At 40.4% G+C, this 23,423-nt stretch overlaps 1 protein-coding gene across 2 annotated transcripts in view; it reads right to left on the bottom strand.

The window, feature by feature from the left end:
* GAREM1 (GRB2 associated regulator of MAPK1 subtype 1) overlaps positions 1-23,423 on the bottom strand; it is a 124,280-nt gene that overhangs the window by 87,950 nt on the left and 12,907 nt on the right. For both annotated transcript variants that reach the window (XM_077809027.1, XM_077809028.1), the window contains exon 2: positions 10,865-11,005. In XM_077809027.1, the coding sequence (XP_077665153.1) occupies positions 10,865-11,005 (141 nt within the window). The remainder of the gene's footprint in view (positions 1-10,864; positions 11,006-23,423) is intronic.

Raw genomic sequence — 23,423 nt, 5'->3', positions numbered from 1 at the left:
ATAGTGACCTTTGAACCACTGACTCGAGGAATATTGAAGGGCACCACTGTCATGATTCCCCTTCCCAAAATGTAACTTACTCAATGGTTTAGTTTTAAATTTCTTCCTTATCCTCTGAAGTCCATCAATCATCCAAAATAGAGCCTCTGTTAAAGTTTTAGCTTGTCTGCCAGGTGGCCCACCCACCAAGCTCACATGGGAGCCTGCATGTGACAAACCCAGGCATGCTGCCTTTTCCCTTCACGCTACCTGCTCTGCCCTTGGGATCAAAAAGAGTATTTTACAGTTTACCCGATAACAGGAGCAGTATTCCCGTACATAATAAAAAAGCTGAGTGGAAAAAAAAAACAAACAGTGCAAGAAAAAAAAAAATCTGTATATACTGCTTGAACCAAAATAATGCTGTAGGCTTTGATAGCGTTTCTTCAGAGCATAGGTCCTACAGAATAAAGCTAAATCCTCAGAGTTCATGGTCTAGCCCACCCTTCCACTGCCACCTGTTCTACTCTTAGGCTGCCTACACGACTCACCTTTTAGTAACAGCTGTGCGGCTACAGCCATGACGCTAAAAGGTGAGCAGTGTAGCCACTGTTTGTCGGCAGGAGCACTCTCCTGCCCACACCAGCACTTTTCATTGCAAAACTTTTGTTGTTTGGGGGTATTTTTTTCACACCCCTGAACGACCAAAGTTTTGCTGACAAAGTTCCAGCGTAGACAAAGCCTTAGCTTTACATCGGGGTCTCACACTCAAATGACCACGAGGGCCACATAAGGACTAGTACATTGGCCTGAGGGCTGCATCACTGACCTCCCCCCTCACTGCCCTGGCCCGGCCTCACCCCCTGAGGTCCTGCCCCTGCCCCACCTCTTCCCACCCCTTCCCCATTTTAGTTTAGAGAAGGAGCTGTTGTAACTAATTTCGGGAAGTGAATCAACGTAAATCTAACAACGTGGATTTTACATACTATTTCCTAGATCTGTGATAGGAAACCTATACCACCTTTTTTCAAAAATAGATTTGGACCTAGAGGAGACCAAAATCCAGGAAAGGGAGTGAAAAGAGGAACCTGAAAGGGAGGCAAAATACACAGAAAGAGGTGGGAGGGTGGAAGATGAAAGAAGGAATGTGCAAATCCACACAATGAAGCACTTACCCCCAAAACAAGCATTTAAATATTTGTACTTGCAAGAATTCTGCATCACTGTTCTATACTACAGTATGGATCTAGCAAAATAAGGATTACATGATCCTGTATTTGAATTAAAACAGGAACCCTACCAGTTACTACATCATTCTTTGTAAGAGCTTCGTTTGAAGTAGTGTTTGCTTTCTTTCCTACCCTGATAAACACACACACTGTAGTTAGTTATGAATAGTTCACCTAGACCTTCATTACCGATATGCATCTTCAATCCATAATATTTGTCTGTAAGGAAAGAAGACATAGCAAGAGTTTTTAACCAAAGAACAGGTTGTCTGCCTACTATAAAAGGAGACTGTGGATTCTCGTTTTGCAGAGAAAGTAATACCTACCATTTTTGCCAGCTTCACCAAAACCAGTAATCATTCCCTTTGGGACCGGAGTGAGGGAAGGAAAATACTTCCCACTCCTCTCCAACCCTTCCCCCAGGCTCCTGGCTGCTGGGATGGGCTGCTACTCTAGCCTTTCCTCGATCGTTATTTTTAAGTCGTCATCCTCAATATATGTCTTGTTGTTCCTTCCTAAGCAGCAACAGAGTGAAACTGAACCAAATTTTTTATCAGTTTTATTGCTGCCCAAAGGAATCTAAAAAAATCCCAATGAAGACTGACAAGACCCTGGTAAGCTTTCATCCAGCTGCAAGTTCGCAAAGCTAGAGCAACAGCAGAGGCACAGAGCTGCCTGAAGAATCTGGAGGAAGATGCTGTATTGGCCACAAACTCCATGTTTGGCCAGTTATCTTCTCCAATTAGAAAGGCTAGAAATTTAGTTGTCTCTCTTTCCATCTGCCCTCAATCAAAATTTAGATTTTGGAGGAGCTGAAGGCTTTCATTGGGACATTTAATCTGCTTTCCATAGAGAACTATTTTTAAAACCCAGCTGGGAATCCTAGTTTTCAAACAGAAAAATTAATTCATCTCAGACTTTAATATGAGGTATTAAGGCTACAATCATACGGGATACCTACCTGAACAGTCTATTAAGAAGATGTGGGTGCAGGACACTTGTTCCCAAGAGAAGATACAAGAATGAAGCTGTCTGCTGAAGCACAGGGAAAGAGAGAACCCCAAAGAGCATCAGGAAAAGATAAGTCTCAGGTTACAGAAATGTTTAAATTAGGGCCAACCACTATTGGAAAGTCAGGGCTCTTTGATTCTTCAATTACAGAAGCAACTAAAAAACCCACCCCAAACCTGTACCTTCTTTACTTTTACTTTGCTTCTGGGGAGGAATGGATAAATGATTTTCATGGACCTTTATGCAACTAACCAAATATTTGAGTTAAAAAACTAAAATAGAGTTATTATAATTGTATGTTTCTCTTAACAGTTATGTATGACTACATGTCTGTGACTGTACTTTTATCAGCACTAATTCCAAGAAAAATCTTAGCAACTGTGAAGTCTTCAAAATGGCACTAAAACCAACAGGGATCAACATCACAGGTAGCGTTCCACAGAACAGCATTGGCTACTGGGCCATCAGATGTGTAAGTGTCTTTTGCAAGTGGCACACATTTACTTACTTTGGGGGGCGGGGGTGCGCGGGTACACGTCATGTATTAAAAATACTGCATTGGGGCACTGTTCTTTCTGAAAGTTATGCCACCTTTTAGGGCACGTTAGCCCCAAGAGAGCCATGTGCTATTTGGGTGTCAGCTACACTATCTCAGGCAGGGTAGAAAGTAAATTAAGAAGCAGAACATCTTGCTTCATGGCAGGGAGTGGTACAGCTGCATATAGGGAAGAATTCATGTGAATAAACTCTCCACACAACAACAATGCTACTCCCTGTTCTAGGTCTCATCCTTTTTTCTTGGAACCTCTTAAGGAGGAGTCACTACAACCTAGGGCTGTACAGTTCCACGGGCAGAAAGTAAAGTGTTTGGTATCATAGAAAGCCAAATAGCTAGACACTAGAGGCCCCTGCCCTTTACTGAATATTTGGGAGATGGTGGAGGGGGTGCTTCCCTCAATTGTGGATTCAGAGTGGGAAGCTTAAGCAAAAAGTTGTCCTGGGGGGGGGGTCCCCTTTTTAATGGCTGAATTTTGGCAGTGAAGACCTTCAGACTGTCAGCCAAGGAAGAATCCAGTGTCCCCTCCTTCCTCTAAAGGCATCCGGGAGACACTGAGCATACTTAGCCTGTAGTGGAGGTCTAGTAGGGTTGGCATAGTGCAGAGGGGAAGATAAGGTCACAGCTCTATTCCAAGCTCCTTGTGACCTTTGGACAAGCAAGAGCCTTAGTATGACCATTTAATAATTCTCTTTGTCAAATGTTTTAAGAAAGTAGCTAGGCTGGTATGTAAGTGCCACGGTCTGAAGACACTGTGCCTTCCTTATAATTCCCAAGGATCCAGTTGCCATACAGCGTATGGCAGAAGTGCTGTCCAAATCACAAATTTGAGTCCAGGAGGCAAGAGAACCTTTAGAAATAGGAAAGGAGTACTTGTGGCACCTTAGAGACTAACAAATTTATTTGAGCAAAAGCTTTCGTGTGCTACAGCTCACTTCACCGGATGCATTCACTGTAGCTCACGAAAGCTTATGCTGAAATAAATTTGTTAGTCTCTAAGGTGCCACAAGTACTCCTTTTCTTTTTGCGGATGCAGACTAACACGGCTGCTACTCTGAAACCTGTCATTTAGAAATAGGAGTAGCGTCCAAAGCCACAGATCACAGGAGTCTTAGGGTCTATCTACACTAGATTTTAAAATCACAACAGCAAGACTCAGGCTTGTGTTAGGACGATAAAAACAGCTGTGTAGACATTTGGGCTCGGGCAGGAGCTTGGGATCTGAAACCTGCAGAGCTCGAGCCTAAAACAACTACATAGCTGTTTTTAGTGCCATAGGGCAAGCCCCACAAGCCTGAGTCTGTAGATCATGATCCCCAAACTTTTGAAGGTCACACACACACACACACATATACCCCTTATCCCTGTTCTCCTTCCCCCAACAGCTGGGGCTGGAAGCTGGGCCTCAATTGCTGGGGGAGGGGCGGGAGTGACGTGGACAGGGGTTAGGGGGCAGAAGCTGGTGCTGCAACTGGGGATGGGTCTGGGGGCAGGAGAGGGGCCACGGCCAGGAGTAGAGATGGGGGTGGGAGCGAGCCATGCCAAGGCTTGAGACGGGGCCAGCTGCAGGGCTAGGTGAAGGGGACGCAGCTGGGGACGGAGAGAGGCTGGGTGGTGCTCCCTCCCTGCTCCCTATGGGGGCTGGTCCCGGCCCTGCTGCGCCCCCTTTCTCCCCAGAGTTCCTTGACACACCTCTAAGGGGGCATGCCCCACAGTTTGGGAATCTTTGCTGTAGACCCGGCTCTGAGATTTGCAGCCATGGGTTTTAAAACACAGTGTAGACATATCCTTGGAGCTCTCCAGCTCCACAACTGAAGAGGCAAGTTCACTTATGAGAGGGCCCTTAGCCAGTATCATCATCCTCATTAGCAGGAAACAAATGAGCAACACAAGCCTATGAGGTATTCGGCCATGATTAATAAGTCTAACTAGTATTAACAAGCTTTAGCTCTACCATACAACAACATCCTACTAAACCAGCAAAGAGGTTTCTGACTTATTCATCCCAGCCACCTCACCTGTCAAAGGCTCACATGACACAGTTTAAAATTTTTCTATCATTGCTTTGTTTAAGAGAGAGACTCTCATAGCTATCAAAACATGTAGGTAAGCAACAGGACAGGGCATGTGTTATTATAGTGCAATAATTGCACACCTCCACTATGCTGTGAGGCATGAGGTCAAAGGCAGAATGTTTCCAACACCCAAAATACATGACAGTGTAACACACCCTGGAATGTGATGTTCTTTTATTTTAAAAAATTAGAAAGTGTTTTCTTCTTTACTAGTTACATCATAGCTGCCATCTGTATGTTCATATGCAGAAGGAGGTATCCCCGCAAGCTGCGAGAGAAAATTTAAAAAAGGTTTAGTTTTTAAAACGTGTTGCTTTACATCTCTCTTCAGAGGAGTGTTCTTGCTCGGAGGAAACTCATCAAACATGGTAGTCGGAAGAACAAATGAGGCAAGCAAGCTGTCACCTAGGTACAGCTGATTTAAGACCCTATATTACATTTTAGATATAATTTTTTTTAATCCTACAGTTCCTGTTCTGCAAGATTAGGTTGAATGGCAAGTCACAGCAAAGGGGTGGGGGCAGAGGCATAATTGGTTAAATGACCCTCCAGTTTATCTTGTTTATCTTCAACATAAGTTTCTCTTCCCTGCCTAGCTCTTTCCCCCCCAGCTTTTTTCCCCCCCCTTTATAAGAATGGCCATACTGGGTCAGATGAATGGTCTATCTAGCCCAGTATCCTGTCATCTGACAGGGGCCAGTACCAGATGGTTCAGAGGGAATGAACAGGTCAATTTACTGAGTGATCCAATACCTGTCATCCAGTCCCAGCTTCCAGCAGTCAGTTAGAAACACCCAGAGGATGGGGTTGCATCCCTGCCCATCTTAACTAATAGCCATTGATGGACTTATCTTCCATGAATTTATCTAATTCTTTTTTAAACCCAATTATACTTTTGGCTTTCACAACATCCTCTGGCAACAAGTTCCACAGGTTGACTTTGTGTTGTGTGAAGAAATACTTCCTTATGTTTGTTCTAAACCTGCTGTCTATTAATGTCACTAGGTGGGTGAACCTAGTTCTTGTGTTATGCAAAGGGGTAAACAACACTTCCTTATTGGCTTTCTCCACACCCTTCACGTATTATATTGTATTATACTTACCCACAACGTCTTTGTTGTTCTGTAAAGTTTTGTTTTGTTAGTTTTAAAGAAAAAACAACACCACCACACACATGGCTCTGTCAATTTTTAGAATTATTGAAGTCCTTGCTCCACATGTAATGCCTGCAGAATGACAAGTCTAAGTAACGTGTCCACTTCTAGGGACTTTCAAAGAAAAGACATGCAGGTATAATGAACCACACACAGACACATTATGGTCATCAGCAATGACTGAACCTGGGACCCTCAGCATCAAAAAGCCTCTACTTCTTGAGCAAAAAGACACCTAAAGGAGTTCCAAGATAGTAGAAGCCTGTATAGCCAGTGCAGGGACAAATGAGCACATGCAGCAGCCAGTATTACATACTCCCTTTCAAGCCTATGTAAAGTGCCGGTGTGTAGCACACTGAGGATCAAAGTGTTTGATTATGGAGCCATCATTCATTAAACAAGAAAATTCACCTTTCCGACCGACTCCAAGGGGACCACCACAGACGGGGATGAGGAAGGCAATCAATGTTGATAAGAAGCAGTATACTGCAGTCTGCTTCTGCATGCTTTCCATTTCCAGAGTCCCTTTTGTTTCAAAATGAAAGTCTAATCACTGAAGTCCCTCAGTCCTATGCCCCAACATAAGATAATAAGACAGGTTCCCCCCCCACACCCCCGAACAGACTACTTTTTGCTAACATCCAGAAAGCTATAGACCATTGCCTGAGCTGATGTTATTAATTTTTCCAGCCTGGCTCATGCATAATTCACACAATCAGTTGAAGATGCTACAGAGACAGATGTCCATTTGTTCAGGGTGTTCATCTAGGACTAGGTGTATTTTAAACATTTATAAAGCTATTTTACAACAGGGTGCCTCCTTGATAGGTTTCGTTTATGAAATAAGATGGTGGGTACCAATTACCCTGGGAAAGGACATACACACTAGACAGCAAATTAACACCAATACCGAGTAATCTAATATCTTTAAACTCTCATGAAGCCAGATTCTATTCATACACATTAAGACAGAACTCACAATCAAAATGTTAATTTTGACCCACCCTTCATTTAACATCCATGTGAAGACTTATCTTTTGTTTTAGGAGCCAGATCACATTAGCCATTTTGTTTTAATTATATGAAAATTGAACTAGACGCTACATTAACTTTAGCTTTTACTCTACAGGGAAGCAGACTGGAAACAGTATTCAAAAGGGAACACTCACAGACTTACAGCTGTGTCATACTTAACTGTTCCTCTCCAACAAAAAATCTAACCTTGTAACCATCCACAGTAGAATATTTACACTGAAGCAGTGGAAAAACCCTGGAAGTGATGGTCAGCAGGACAGTAGAGCTAAACCCAGGAGTCATCATTCGATAATTCATTTCCATCCTGCTAAAAAAGCTTTGAGTTAAATAAATATTAATATTTAACTTTCTAAAAAACAGTGTTTGTACCTCATTTTGAGGGGGGTAGCAAAAATAATGCTTGCTCAATACTAGCAGTTATGTATACGAATGATAGTCTCATAGTAATTAAACCTATAATCCAGGAAAATAAAATTAGTTTCAACCTACCCTTCTCATTCAGTAGTTGCACTCAAAGATCATGATGCAAATTACTTTAATATAATTTGGACAGAAAAAGCCACTCCACCCTTAAAAAAAAAAATTGCTATTTTAACAACCAAAGGAACTCTATAGGTCTTGTATAAAATTTTAATAATAATCAATATCAAAATGCTAGTGTGGTGTTCACACTGCATGTTCCCAATTCATAGGAGCTTAAAGTTACAGCATTCATTTAAAAAACAAGTCAGCAAAGCATTAGATGGCCAAGATTTATAGAAGTACAACATTTAGATCACATGATAACAAAAAGCACCAACAGACATTTTTAATCCTTCAGAGGCTAGCTTTAGAGTGGCCATTAAGACAACTCTAAATGGTGTAAATTCACAGCAAACAACCTGCCAAGTGATGGGCATTTTTACAAATACAAATCAGAATTTTTTATATAAATTGGCTAGTAGGTAAATATACCTCCAGTACACATCAACACCAACTACAGATGAAGACCATACCCTTTAGTAACATTTGGATCAGGGCTGGCAGTTGAGTACGTTAGCGTGGAGAAGCTGCCACTAAATCCACGTAAACACACCATCCAAGCAGTAGATTACGAAAACTTCTCTGAGAAAAAGCTACACACACACTTACACAAGTTCTTCTTTCCCAGTGCATCATCACCTGTAACATTGCATATTTTGAAAATAATTTCTAACTAATGTCTAAAGCTATTTCAGGACAGTGTCAGAACCCAGCAAGTGTGTATGTTCACCTCATATAGAGTAAGCTCTTAAATTCTTCATTAGTTAAGGTAAAATTCAGAAGTTGGTATTTAGTTTTTCATCAGAACTTTTCTATACCCATGGAAGGCATTTTAATGTTTATGTTTAGCTTACAATATAATGAATTACACTTAAGTAGGAGGGAAAAAGATGGCTTTACTTTTCTAGTAAGTGTTTTGTTTTTCCTGTGATGGTTTCTTTACTGGTAGCAAAGTGTATTATGCATATTAAACACACTTTTTTGTTGGTATTAGACACATCCTATACTGATAGAGTCCTTATGCAAAACTAGATTTCTGTGGGATCTTGGAGTATAGCCTAATTATTTCAGATTTTTATCTCAGTGACATCTATGTAAATCTGGAGTTACTACATAGGGTGGAGTGACTCTGGATTCATGCCAGTGTAACAGATTAGGATCTAACCCTAACCTCAAATTCAGAATTAATGAAATCAATATTTCAAGGAAAAACAGGAAATAAGTTAACTACTGCAAAAAGACATCACTAGTAATAAATCATGCATCAATAAACCCCTTGAGATGTCAACACTCTTTTGTGCCAAAAATTAGTTAATTTTATGTTCACCATCTTCCAGAACACACATTCAGCATGTAGAAAGCTAAGTGTTTATTTGGCCAAAGCATTACATCTCAGGCAGTGAGGGGATCTATCAGATTGCTGTTAGTATGCATAAACTAAACACTGTTTATACTAAACAAGTTTAATGCCACACATTATGATATACTTTATGTGCCTTCACTCTGAAGAATATAAATGTAGCTTTTTAAATTAAGCTTCCAAACTCCAAGGAGAAATAGAAATGGGGAAAAAACTAGAGTAAGTCCCATCATTGAGATATAGCATATCACTGCTGAAAGTCTTTCATATTCAAAACTTTTTGCTTTAATGCCAGCGAGCTCTTCCACAACTAAGTATACTTTTATTACGTTAGTTATGTATTTGAGTGAACCAAAAAGACTGTGTTAACAAAAAGGACAGTAATCTAGTCAACACAATATAGGAAAGAAAAGGAAAATGTGGCTCCAATTTTGTTTCTCGTATTTTTAGTGTTTATAACTCAAGGTGTCCATGGCACTTCCCATCCTCCCCCTAGCCCCCACCAGCTTTTCCCCCCACCTAGAGGAGTTTATATATCTTTCTATGATAGATATTATTTAAATGCTAAACATGTTATCCGGTCCAATTTGGGAAAAAATACAGCAAATTCTTAGGTAATACAAAATAGCACTAAAACAGTCTTTGCCACAAAGAAAGTAACTTGGAAGTGATATTAATTAGTTATACCACATTTATGTGTAACAGTAAAAGAAGCAGACTTTAAATGCCGTCTGTAGCAGGAAGGTATTGCCGTTGAGTTATAAAATCATAGCATTATACTATCACTCTCTGGCTGTTACTGTGGTACTATTATAAACCCCTACCACGAAAATATGCTGCTAAGTGTAAAATTTATTCCATCTCTGTCCTATTTCACTTGCGCTACTACTAAAAAAGTATTCAAAAATACTATGAAATATTGTTAACGTGTTCACATGATAACTACTGGCAACTAATTATACTCCAAAATTATATCCTATTTTACTAAATAGTAGGGCTGTCAATCGCAGTTAACTCAAGTGATTAACACAAAACAAATTAACTAGATTAAAAAAAGTCATGATTAATCGCAGTTTTAATTGCGATGTTAATAGAATACCAATTTCAATATTTTTTGATGTTTTTCTACATTTTCAAATATATTAATTTCAATGACAATAGAGAATACAAAGTGTACAATGCTCACTTTATATTATTTTTATTACAACTATTTGCACTGTAAAAATAGTATTTTTCAATTCACCTGATACGAGTATTGTACGTGCAATCTCTTTATCGTGAAAGTGCAACTTACAGATGTACAATTTTATATATAAATATAAATAACTGCACTCAAAACCAAAACAATGTAAAATTTTAGAGCCTAGTAATCCACTCAATCCTAATTCTTGTTCAGCCAATCAAGTTTGTTTACATTTATGGGAGACAATGCTGCCCACTTCTTATTTACAAGGTCACCTGAAAGTGAGAACAGGTATGGTTGTAGCCGATGTTGCAAGGTATTTGTATGCCAGATATGCAAAACATTTGTATGCCCCTTCATGCTTCGACCACCATTCCAGACGACATGCTTCCATGCTGAATTTAAATGGATATTCTGTTATTTTTTTAACAATGCAATTAAAACTGATTAATCATGAATTTTTTTTTAATCTCACAATTAATTGTGATTATTTTTTTAATCTTTTGACAGCTCTATTAAATAGTTATGTGATTTACCAGCGTGCTACCTAAATAAATACAAATGCATTCAATCTAAAGCAGTAGCCCTGGGCATGGTTTCAGTTCCTCTTATGCTCTCAGATACTGTTACAAGGTTCAGCCACAATCACTCTAACATCAGATATCTAGCTTCTCTCTGCCAAGCAAAGAAGTGATCAATGTAATTGACAGGCAATTCATTTTCTTTGATAGTTTATTTTAAAAATCAACGATAGCTTTACCTGCATAATGTACAGGGATTTCTATCTTTGGCCCTATGACATAATGACCCTCCTCCAGACTATGAGCTGTAATTGTTGTCCACTGCCGGCATGAATGAATCACAAGGTAATCATTCTCTCGAAGGCCTTCTACAGGGTCTCCTGCAAAACAGATGTAATTTTATATCAGATTCACTGCATAAAGAAATACTTAACTCTGTATTACACAACTTAAAGCCATTTATTCTGCATTACTGTTTACTGCAGCAATTAAGTATTTTAGCCAACTTAAATAGCAAAGTTTCTGAAGACAGGTTACAATCTTATACATTTTCGTTTAGCAATTTACTCTTACAAATAAAATAAAATTAAACACTAGTATATGAATTCTAGAAAAATGTGATTCAGTTATTCAGCAGCGACTCTAGGGCTCTTATGAAGAAAGCTAGAATGAGCAGGCTTTTTGGCCTCCATTTATTTTTATTTAGCTCCCTTAATGAGAAGCACATGACATTTTAAATTTTCAAAATACAGAGATAACCAGTGTGCTTACTCATACCTTTTACTGGGGGTTTTGCAGCAAGTGGTGAGAGGGAACAGAACAAGGGAAGACTTCCCAACCCCATACACAAAGATGAGCCTTATTAAAGAACACACTGGAATTGTCTGTACAAAATCAACATTAATTGCTATTGAGAATTATGGAGTTACACAACCAAAATATTTTGTTGCTAAACAAAAAGGTTCATTTCGTCATCCACCTTCGCAATTATATGCTCAACCACAAAATACAAGCAAGCACAATTCTGCACACTGAAGAGCAGAAGCACTTATAAGACTAATCAAGTATCTCCTATTGTACTGCACAGTACTGCAGTGGATCCATGTTCTGATCAAAAAGATAGCAGTGGAACACACGCCTCTGAGGATAGACGAACAGGACATGGTGCAGTCACATAGAAATCTAAACTCAGATCTCAGTTTTTTATACATACAGATGTAGTTGGTAAACATCTGTCATTTACATTAAATAATGTATTCAGATACTTTTGTAGCACTAATGCTTGCTTTAATCCTATTTAGGAAAACATTTTAAACAGGCATCACAGACAAAGATAAAACAAGTTATACGTGAAATAAGACACAGTACCACATTGTTAAGTGTCCTAGATAAGAAGATACCAAATAATTTTCACAAAACTTTACAGACAGTAACAAGTCAGTTATTCCTATATGCAAAGATATTTTGAGCTTATAACATTAACATCCGAAATTAGCATATCTCCTCCCACAGGTTCAGTCCATTCAGAGGATGACTTCCATTTTGAGCTCTAGACTGTTCTACAAGAATTTGCAGTCATAACAGTTATGGTGAACAGGTCACTGGATATACTCCTGGGGGTGGGAAGATATTTCAGTTTAGTCATTCTACTCTCTTCCCACTCACTGCCCAGTTGGCGATTCCTGTTAGTTGAGGCTCAATCCTGCAGTCTTTATACCAAAATTTTCTGATGCTGAAGTAAATGAAAACTCAAGGTCAGCAAGAAATGTAAAGCCGACCTTTGCTTACGTGGTTTTGCCAGATGCCCTTCCTTTGTCCGTTGGCAGCTATCAAGCCCATCCAAAACACTCCCACTTCATTTCCCCCATAAAACTGTCCAGCCTCTACATCTCCTTTGGGTGTCCCTGCTGAATTTCAGATGCACGTGCCACTCACTATTGCTGGTCAGGACAGAAGTGTTTGGCATGCATGGCGCCTGTGAGAGTCATGTCACATGGCCATTCAAGCAGGTGCAATACAATTTTCAAAGAGCAATAGACCCCATAATGTAAAAAAAGACAACAAAAAAACCCCACAAAGCAGTCTATAGGTAAGATATCTTCATTACAATACCTCACACACTGGGTTCTGTGGCCATAGCATTTACATTACAGTGTATTTGACAGTCCATATGCCATGCTCTGTCTCCTACAGAAAATGTTGCTCTTACCTATCTTCAAATCACATTCAGTCTTTCTACTTAAAGCACAGGAAAGAGCCTTAAGGCAAATTCATTCTGTCTATTACAATGCCTTTAAAGTAATCAGAGACTGATATGTAACCTACATAGGCCAGGAATTGTGGGGCAAAAACACCAACAATTTTACGTTTTATTTTCCCCTTTCCCCACCAATCATGGCCAAAAATCTTTCATAAAAGCAAGGTTGAAAGAGGACTTGCTGTCAAGTTTGGAAATACATAATCCCATCAACTACTACAGAAGCTCATATACCCTCTCCACTCCTGGAACTGGATCCTCCAAGTTCTTCCAGACAGATAATTAGTGCAGAACTTCTCATACTTTCACCATCTCAAACTGTTTTTATTTTCCCTGCTGAGACCCTCCACAAAGGAGATACAGGAAAACAGGACTATGTAAAGTAACAGGCAACTTCTAATACTCCATTTGCAATGGCCACCATCTGTTCTATTCCTGCCGCATTTCATGCTCCCATTCCATCAAAATACCACCCACCTACACATTTTTTAAAAGATGTGTTCTGTGTGAATTCATAGATTTAAGACCAGAAGAGGCCGTTAGGTAATCTAGTTTGACCTCCTGTACAAAACAGGTCACAGAATTTAATCCACTTACTCCTGTATTAAGCCCAATAACTTGCATTTGACTAAACAACATCTTCCAGAAAGACATCCAGTCTTTAAGATTTCAGGACATAGAGAATCCACTACTTCCCGTGATAGTTTGTTCCGATTTGTTACAGTTAAAAATGTGTGCCTCATTTCTAATTTAAATTGGTCTGGCTTCAATTTACAGTTCCTGTTATGCCCTTCTCCACTCGATTAAATAGTCCTTTAGTACTTGCTACTTTATCGATGAGAAGGTAAAATTCTAGTATGACCTCACCATTTGAAGTCCAGAGAGAAAAGGTGCCTTCAAAATAAGGATTGGTATTCAGAACTGAATTCTAAATGGTACATTTATCACATTCCAATGAACAGACGGAGTCTGTTTTTAGTTAACATAATTTCTTCTATTTTCACTATAGCACTCTCTCCTGCAGCATGGTTGTTCCTGAGCAAGTAAGAAGGATGAGAGGGAGTCTGAGGAGGAAATGGCATACTTGCTCCACAGCAGGGGAATGACCTCCAGTCCCACCATGTTTTTGAAGTAAGGTCAGGTAATTGGCAGAAGAACCTCATGTGCACATGCAGACACACACACACAGCCTTTCTAGAATCACCCCACTCTGATACCTTGCCCATTCTGATCACAAGCTCACGGCTCATACACAAAACTTCTCTTTAAACATTTCTGTCACACACAGCAAATTAGAATTGGTGTGTTTGAAAAAGAAGATTTTACAGGCAGACATCCAATAATAGATTCAAATTTCTGGTTAAGGCAAACTTACAGTTCAGCTGGTTAAATTCATGCTTTTATAGTCATTGGCAACAAGCAATTATTTAGTCCTTCAGTAAATATAATGATCATGCCCATATGGAATTAACTGGTATTTTACCAGTTTCACTGGCTTCAGTGCATGACATTTGAAGGCAGTACAAAGCATATCTAACGCATCTTTTTCCGTCACTGAGAGTTCAAAGTTATTTCAAAACAATACACAAGTAAAAAGCTTGAGTGTAATGATCAGGAATTGCAGAGGTCATCCTTATACAGTATGAAAAAAAGATATACTCGGCAAAGCGCACACACAGACACACAAGAATTGTTTCCTTTATGGTTCTCATGAAGCGATTTGTCAATGTTTACTGTATTAATTAAAACTGGGTGGGGACTAGGAGTGTAGAGTATTCGAGGGGTAGCCATGTTAGCGTGTACCCACAAAAACAACGAGGAGTCCAGTGACACCTTAAAGACTAACAGATATATTTGGGCATAAGCTATCATGGGTAGAAAACCCCACTTCTTCAGATGCATGGAGTTAAAATTACAGATACAGGCATAAATATACTGGCAAATGAAGAGAATGGAGTTACCTTAAGTGGAGAACCAGTGTTAACAAGGCCAATTCAGTCAGGGTGGATGTGGTCCACTCCCAATAACTGATGATGAGGTGTCAATACCAAGAGAGAGAAAATTGCTTTTGTAGTGAGCCCAGCCACTCTCAGTCCTTATTCAAGCCCAAATTAATGGTGTTGAGTTTGCAGATGTATTGTAGCTCTACAGTTTCGCTCTGAAGTCTGCTTTTGAAGGTTTTTTGTTGAAGGATGGCTACTTTTAAATCTGTTATTGAATGTCCAGGGAGATTGAAGTGTTCTCCTATTGGCTTTTGTATGTTACCGTTCCTAATGTCTGATTGGTGTCCATTTATTCTTTTACCTAGAGACTGTCCGGTTTGGCTAATGGACATGGCAGAGGGGCATTGCTGGCACATGATGGCATATATCACATGAGTAGATGTGCAGGTGAGTGAGCGCCTGATGGTGTGGCTGATGTAGTTGGATCCTCTGATGGTGCCGCTAGAGTGCATATGGGGACAGGAGGCGGCAACAGGGTTTGTTACAGGGATAGGTTCCTGGGTTAGCGTTTCTGTGGTGTGGTGTGTAGTTGCTGGTAAGTATTTGCTTCAGGTTGTGGGGCTGTCTGTAAGCGAGGACTGGCCTGCCTCCCAAGGTCTGTTACAGTGAGGGAACGTTTTCCAGAAAAGAAATTACACCATCTGCTCAAGCGACTCCCTGTTAGAGCACAGGAACAAATCTACACAGACACACCCCTAGTGTGTAGTCTATCTGCTACCCAAGATCCATAAACCTGGACATTTTTCACAAATCACAGTCAGTCACAAATCCACTGGCAGCAGGATCTCACATCAAGATCAGGTTTTAAGTTTGAGTGCAATTGTTCAGAATTGGATGAGAGCACCGTGGTTGGTCATATGCTGGAGCTGAAAGTGAGAGTTTGGGTATTAGGATGTTTCAGTGGCCAGTCATGTCATTGGAAGTTGGTGTGGATGTGCTCATTACCTGAACTGAATTTCCTCGATTTTAAGTGATTGCGTTAGGAAATGGCCTCCAACAATTTTAACTGTAAACTAAAGCTTTTGAGGTGGAATATACTCAGCATGAACTCCATTCTTTGATACTAAGGATTTGGGGTCAGTGGGCAGATGCGTGTTTATGTCGAGTTGTATGGCTTCATGGATCCTACCAAAAAGGCAAACAGCGCATTCCTGTAAAATATTTTCATCATTTTACTGTGCAAGAGCAGATGCTTTTATTTAACTCAGTGAGTTTAGTAAATATAATCTATATATCTGCTGAAGTAGTTAAAACCACATCCTACTCTTAAAAGTCAGTGAATGGGGTTGCTCTAGTTTAACAATTAAATTTTAGTCCATTAACTTTCATAAAACAACATTCTTGCCCATTACACACACTGTAGATGACCACTTTTCAATCCCAACAAGCACTAGTAAACGGACATTCAAGTTACTTACAAAATAGGAAGATCAACATGACTCATTCACTTACCAAAATATGCCACTGAAAATAAAATACAGAGCTACAAGAATCTAAACATTTTAAAAGGCCACATTTGGTCATCTTGGTTAAAAATTTATACCCCTTAAAAGTTAATTTTTTTTATTCTGGAAACATTTTAAATGGAGGTAGAGAGTGTGTTGGAAAAGGAGACAGGTAATGGACACCATTTAAATAAACCAGATACCATATTTCCAGCAGAAAGATTCTGAAGAAAGCACTTTGTCTTCATTCCAAGATGAAACCAAGCCTAGAACTATCCCTTATTCTTCTTTTGAAGACATTGAAGCTTGTAAATGTTTTTATTCCTACAATGAAGAATCGTTTTTACTTTCTCACAAGAAAGCTGAAACATCAGCTCATGGTCTAAAATCGTCCCTACATTGTGAACCCAAATAACTGACAGCACTGTACAAGCTGACTATATGCCTCTTGATAAAGAATAAATTGTGAGCCCTGTTGGATGGCTTCAACCTCCTCTGGGCAGACTTCATGCCATATCTAGGTATTTATACCATACTCATTACCTATGATATTCTAGTCCCAGAGCAACAGAATTAGACACAATCTTAGATTATGCTAAACCCAAAATCCATACTTCCTTTCATTGGTGGGTCCACATGTCAGTCAGTGTTTGACCAGCCTCTAGCATTAGGGTGCCTACTTAATTTGTTATTCCTCTTTGATCTCTTGATACCCAAGAAATGTGCACAGCTGTGAATTTACCAATTAATGATCAGTAGAGAGACTCAAGCTGCAAAGTCTGGATCCAAGTTCAAATAGTTTGGGGGTATCTGGATGTGGGATTTGGTTCAGACCTATCTTTACAAATCAGCAACACTGATTACTATTTTTTTAACCACAAATAGGTATTTCTTTTGAAACAGTCAATTCTCATGCCTCAAACAACTCTTGAGCCAATACTGACTGACAGAGCTGCTCTAATGTGCAATCCTGTGTTGGGAAGATGGCCTCCATCTTTGTCCAGTGGGCCAAATTCTGCCCTTAAATATGGAGGTGCAATTCCCATGGAAGTCAACAAGAGCTGTATGTACATGTCTATGGGCAGGTTTTGCTCACTTGGTTCTAGAACTTCAACTGACCAATGTGAAAGGTACTATACCTCATTATCAATCCCCCGACCAGTCCAATCAGCAAGAAATCAAATTTGTTTTTAAAAAAAGGGTTGAGAAAAGTATAGAAAGGGCAAGAAAAAATAAGAAGTATGATTTATTTCAACAAAATGAATTCTGGGGAGCTGAAGTTGGAGTCTAAAAAAAGAGGGAGGGGCCACATGATGCTCAGTACCTGTTCAAGCGAAGGCAACTTACAGTCTCAGGACAACAAACAGCGGCCTATAGCTATAAACAGAAAAAAATAAGGAAAAAAGTTCTTCACGGGCCTTGTCTAAAATAAGACTTTTTTGCAAAGATTTCTCACTGTTGCTTACACCAAACAAGAGTGAACTGGCGTTGACAGCCACAGGAGCTTTGCATCTGAAGAAGTGTTTTTTTACCCATGAAAGCTTATGCCCAAATAAATCTATTAGTCTTTAAGGTGCCACCAGACTCCTTGTTGTTTTTGAGGAGCTTTGCCAGTGTTTTTAAAACATTGCATTGATGAGAGCTGCTTTGGTGTAAGCGATGGTGGGAAAGTTTAAAAAAAATCCGTAGTACAAAACAACTGAGCAGTGGAATAGAATCCCAAAGGAGATTGTCAACTTGCCAACATATTCAATTCTAAAATGTTAATTGACATGATACTGTGAGCTCTCGTGCAAAATTAAGGGTAAGACTGAAGGACATGCTCTTTTCTGATCTTATTACCATGGGGGATGGAAACAATGTAGAAAGTGTGATATTCTGGTGGTAGGTTTACCATGAAACTGCAGAGTACGGTAGAACAGTCAAAATCTCTACGATGCACAGTAGCATATAGCCATTTGGAAGCAGTTCAATATGTCTCATCGAGAAAAAAAATAGTCTTTGCCATTTAAATATCAACTCCAGCTATAATTAAAACGATAGTTACTATGTTTCAAAACACACAAACTTCCCAGCTTTGGTTTAACAGCTGGAAAAGAGCACACAAATGAGAACAGCATGACAGTCTTTTCTAGCCAAAGGCTAATCAATGTTTATTTCCCATCCAGCTCATGAGCTAGGAGAATGTTACCAATGTATCATGTTTTATTTCTATGGCACAGTTATACTGAATTACCATAGCAACTTCTCCCTTGTAGAACAGGTGCCTCTTTATTCCTTCAGATTACTTTTTTACTAATATGAAAAAAAAGATTGAGTAATTCCATTTCTAAGCTTAGATTTTGGGAGAGAAAGAAATGCACGTTTCTTGTGAAGTCTGAGTATTAAAATTAAGAGGATAGGATTTTTCTTAATATCAGTGAGAACATGCAAGCTGTTCTCCTGCTTAATTCTGATAAGATCAAAATCTTAAACTAAAAAAAGTCAGCACTACAGTTTGCTACCAATTTACACCATAGACCAGTGTTCCCCATACTGTGGGGGGCACGGAGGAACATTCAAAGGGGCAAAGCAGGGCCCAGGCCAGCCCCCATGTGGGGGCGGGCAGGGAGCACCACCCAGCCCCAGCCTAGCCCCCAGTCATGAACCCCTAGATCTAGCTCCTGACCGCAGTCTTGGAGGGGAGCACGGACAGATTCCTTCCCCACTCTGAACTCTAGGGTACACATGTGGGGACCTGCATGAAAGACCCCCTAAGCTTATTCTTACCAACGTAGGTTAAAAACTTCCTCAAGGTACAAACTTTGCCTTGTCCTGGAACCCTATGCTGCCACCATCAAGAGTGTTAAACAAAAGAACATGGAAAGAGCCCACTTGGAGACGTCTTCCCCCCCCAGCCCTACACTCCCTTTCCTGGGGAAGGCTTGATAAAAATCCTCACCAATTTGCATAGGTGAACACAGACCCCAAACGCTTGGATCTTAAGAACAATGAAAAAGCAATCAGGATCTTAAAAGAAGAATTTTAATTCAAGTAAAAGATCACCTCTGTAAAATCAGGATGGTAAATACCTTACAGGGTAATCAGATTCAAATCAGAGAATCCCTCCAGGCAAAGCCTAGAAAAAAAAAGGGGGGGAGAAAAAGTTTGGGACCCACTGCCAAAAACTACATCAGTTATGTAAATGAAGCACTTTAATAAGGCATTAAAGTTTCATTCAGTATTTAATTTTATAGAACCATAGGGGTTTTGTTTTTGTTTTTTTGCTTAATCCAGTACCCAATGGATCTAATCTCAACAGCACTGACAGCCTGCACATCATATTCCTTCCATACAAACATATTCCAGAGATTTAAAATGAGAACAAGGAAGAGTTTAAGAGTAAAATGTGATGAATATTCCAACTGTAAGTTGTAATAAGAATTTGATTGAATGATATCATTTTGACAAGTATTTGAATGTGGGGAGGGAATTAAAACATTTGGTGTTGTGAAGAATAATACCCATAGCAATGTGGAAAAAACTCCAATTGACACTTGGGACTACAAGAATTGGAGACTTTGCCTTCTGGTCACTGGTACTGAACAAGTGTTTGGAAGTATGTGTAACGGTACAACAACCGTTTCTAGCACTGAGTGATTATAAGTATGGGATGTTACTGGGGGGGGTTCACCTAATTAGTTAAGATTCTTTCCCACCCCTTCAGTGTTTTTGCTATGTCACTGACTGTTAATGTACACATTTATAATAATTTCACAAAAATTAAATATCTGTGCCTCTATCATAGCTCTCTCGCTCGCTCTCTCACACACCACACACACACACACACACACACACACACTTACTTTAAGTCCTAAACTGCTGCTGTAATAAGTTGTTCCTGGTGCACTTTCAATAGCAGCTGTTCTGTGCCATGGCTCCTTTTGAGTGCATAAGCAGTCACTGCATGCACAGCAGCAGCCTGAGACTCAGCACCTTCTCAGACTTTGCTGGAAGAGGGCAGTGAAAGTACAGGTATTAGTTTTACTAGGTTTTATGAGACTATTTTAAAGTTTCAATACCTTGTGAACCTCCGGAGCCAGGATTCACAGTTCTCCAATGGTGTGTCATTTCTGGTTCTGGTAGCTCACAAGATAGCAGCCTTTAAAACTGTTACTGGCTGCTCAGACCAGCAGTGCTTTTTTGTCACTCATGTATTCGATTTCAAACCACTGTAGTTTTCAGTTCTTTGACCACATCAGAATTTATTTTTGCCAAGAGACATTAGAGCACCTAATAGGACAGTTGTGTAAGGGGGCAGGTGGGAAAGTTTTTGGGAACAATTCTCTCAGCATAGAAGAAACAAATTGAACAAGTTTGACAGGCTATGATTTTCGTTTCCCTCTCTGTTTCTGTCATTTTCTTATTTCAGACAATGGAAAACAGGGCAAATAAAGAAATTTAGTTGTACACAGAAGCTTTTTTGTAAGGCATCACACTTGGATTTTAAGTGCTGAAAAACTGAAATGTACATTTAAGTCTACCGTGGAACAGTTTCAAAGGAATGAAGGTTTTAAATTCCAGGAGCAATAAGAGAAAGTCCTTTTTTAATCTAATTATGCAACACATGGGAAAAAAAATCTCTCCGCATTGGTTATTCTAATTTTTAATTTGAAATGAACTAACTAGGATGGAGTGCCTGACAGAATCATCGTCCGACTTGGTCATCAGTGTCAGAAGAAAGAAGTGGATGATTAAGGAATCTCATGGTAACATTAGTTAAAATAGTTCCCCTTCTCATCCTCAGGATACCAAGACCTTCTGAGACAGAGATCCAGAGAGTATGGGATGTAAATTGTGGGTATATCTTAGACTTGTTTGTAACTAAGCTTTCTGCAGTATTATTCACACCTTTAATGTCTTTCCAATAGATTTTCAGTAGAATCCACAAATATTTAAAGCTATCATTCTAACTGGGTTTATTTCAAATATATTAACACTCAGGCATTTTCTTTAAAGACACTTGGTTCTTATTAATGGAGAATATCAGGAGTGGCGGCTGGATCACAGCCCCAGTGCTTTCTTTAAAGCTAACACCATCAACCTGCAATCTAGTCAAACACACACACACAAACTTCTTACGAGTAGTTTCAGGTACCACACCTGCTCCTCCATCCCCAAGTTCCCCAATCACTTTGAGGTTTTACAATCACTTTTGTGTTTTTTAAAGGAAAGGTGTGTCTTCTCTGTTCTTTTGGCAAAAAAAAAAAAAAACAAAAAAAAAAAAACCACAAAAAAAAAGGGAAGGTAAATGATGAGGAAAGTCATGTCAAATACACACAGTAATAAAACTGGGTGAAAACAAATCTTCTCTGGCTCCCCTCTAATCTTTAGTGTTACAGCAAGTGCTAAGGGTAGTTTTTAAATGGATGGTGTTCTAATCGCAAGAAAACCCAGATTGTTAGTACTCAATGTTGTGTCTTGGGAACCCATTACAAATATTTGGTTGGATCATAAGTACTAATGTTGCAAGTAGGTTACACAGACACACACCATGATGCCATCATCCAGCCAACAACCAAGCCAAGTTGAGATATGCAACTGACAAAGAACAATTGTTTTGCAACAAGGTCAAGGTCCATTACTGACAGTTGTTTTTTTGCTAACAGAGCACCCTATGAAAATTGTGAAATATTGTAGAGAGAAACCTTTACTAACTTCCAGAAGCCAATGATGAAAGGTTAAAAACATCAGAAGGTTGTATACACTGGCCTTAGCTAAAAAAGGAGAGTAAAGGGAAAGAGCATAAAAGGGCCCCCAACATTTGAAAGCTCTTGTACCACTCCAAAAGATAGTTTCAATAAAGGCATTGTAGATCAAGTACTGTATTTGCATATTAGAAAGGCACCAACCTGCAGCTTCAGTTGATTAAGGGAAGGAGCTGTCAATTAATTTGTTAGTCTCTAAGGTGCCACAAATACTCCTTTTCTTTTTGCAATTACAGCAACTAACTTGCAGGAATGGAAATCTACAGAGCCTACCCAAGGAAGCATATCCTGCAAAGAAGTCTGCAAGGATCCTTTAGAGCAGGGGTGGGCAAACTTTTTGGCCTGTGGGCCACATCTGGTTATAAAAACTGTATGGCGGGCCATGAATGCTCACAAAATTGGAGGTTGGGGTGCAGCCAGAAATGACTTCTGGGTGTGGGAGAGGGCTCCAGGCTGGAGGATGGTGTGTGTGTGTGTATGTGTGGGCTCCGGCTGGGGCTGAGGCGTTTGGGATGTAGGAGGGTGCTCTGGGCTGGGATCAAGGGGTTCGGCGGGCGGGGTGGGGGGGGAGGAGAGGGGAATCAGCGCTGGGGCGGCGCTCAGGGGTGCAGACTCCGGACGGTGTTTACCTCAAGCGGCTCCCAGAAGCAGCAGCACATCCCTCCTCTAGCTTCTAGGCGGAGGCGCAGCCAGGCAGGTCTGCTGCACACTGCCCAGTCTGCAGATGCCACCCCCGCAGCTCCCAGAAGCAGCGGCATGCCCCCATACGGCTCCGACGCAGGGGCACGGTGCCAGCCAGGCAGCTCTGCGCGCTTCCCTATCTGCAGGCGCCACCCCTGCAGCTACCATTGGCCGCGGTTCCCAGCTAATGGTGACAGTTGGGGCAGGGGCAGTGTGCGAAGAGACCCCTGCCTACTCCTACGCATAGGAGCTGGAGGGGGGACGTACAGCTGCTTCCAGGTGCCACACGGCAAGCCCCTGACCCCGCTCCCAGGCAGGAGCACCGGAGCAGGGCAAGCCCCTAACCCCGCTCTCCAGCGGGAGCTTGACGGCCGGATTAAAAGGCCTGACGGGCCAGACCTGGCCCACGGGCCGTAGTTTACCCACCCCCGCTTTATAGTACAATGTTGTTCCCAGCATGCAACATTATTGGTGTGTCAAAATTAAAGTACTAAGTGATTTACTCAAACTGACAGAATGAATCTGTGTATGCAATGTTGTAGTTGAATCTATGGCAGAGCTGGGAATAGAATCCAAATGGGATTTCACTCCCCTTCTCTAAATTCTGAACTACCCCACTTTACCAGTCCCTCAAATACAAGCACTGCTAGACTAAATGAGAAAGC

The sequence above is a fragment of the Eretmochelys imbricata genome, chromosome 2, assembly GCF_965152235.1.
Source record: "Eretmochelys imbricata isolate rEreImb1 chromosome 2, rEreImb1.hap1, whole genome shotgun sequence".
NCBI classification, from domain to species: domain Eukaryota; kingdom Metazoa; phylum Chordata; order Testudines; family Cheloniidae; genus Eretmochelys; species Eretmochelys imbricata.
The sequence above is the reverse complement of the archived record's forward strand: the minus strand, read 5'-3'. Positions and strand labels throughout refer to the sequence as shown.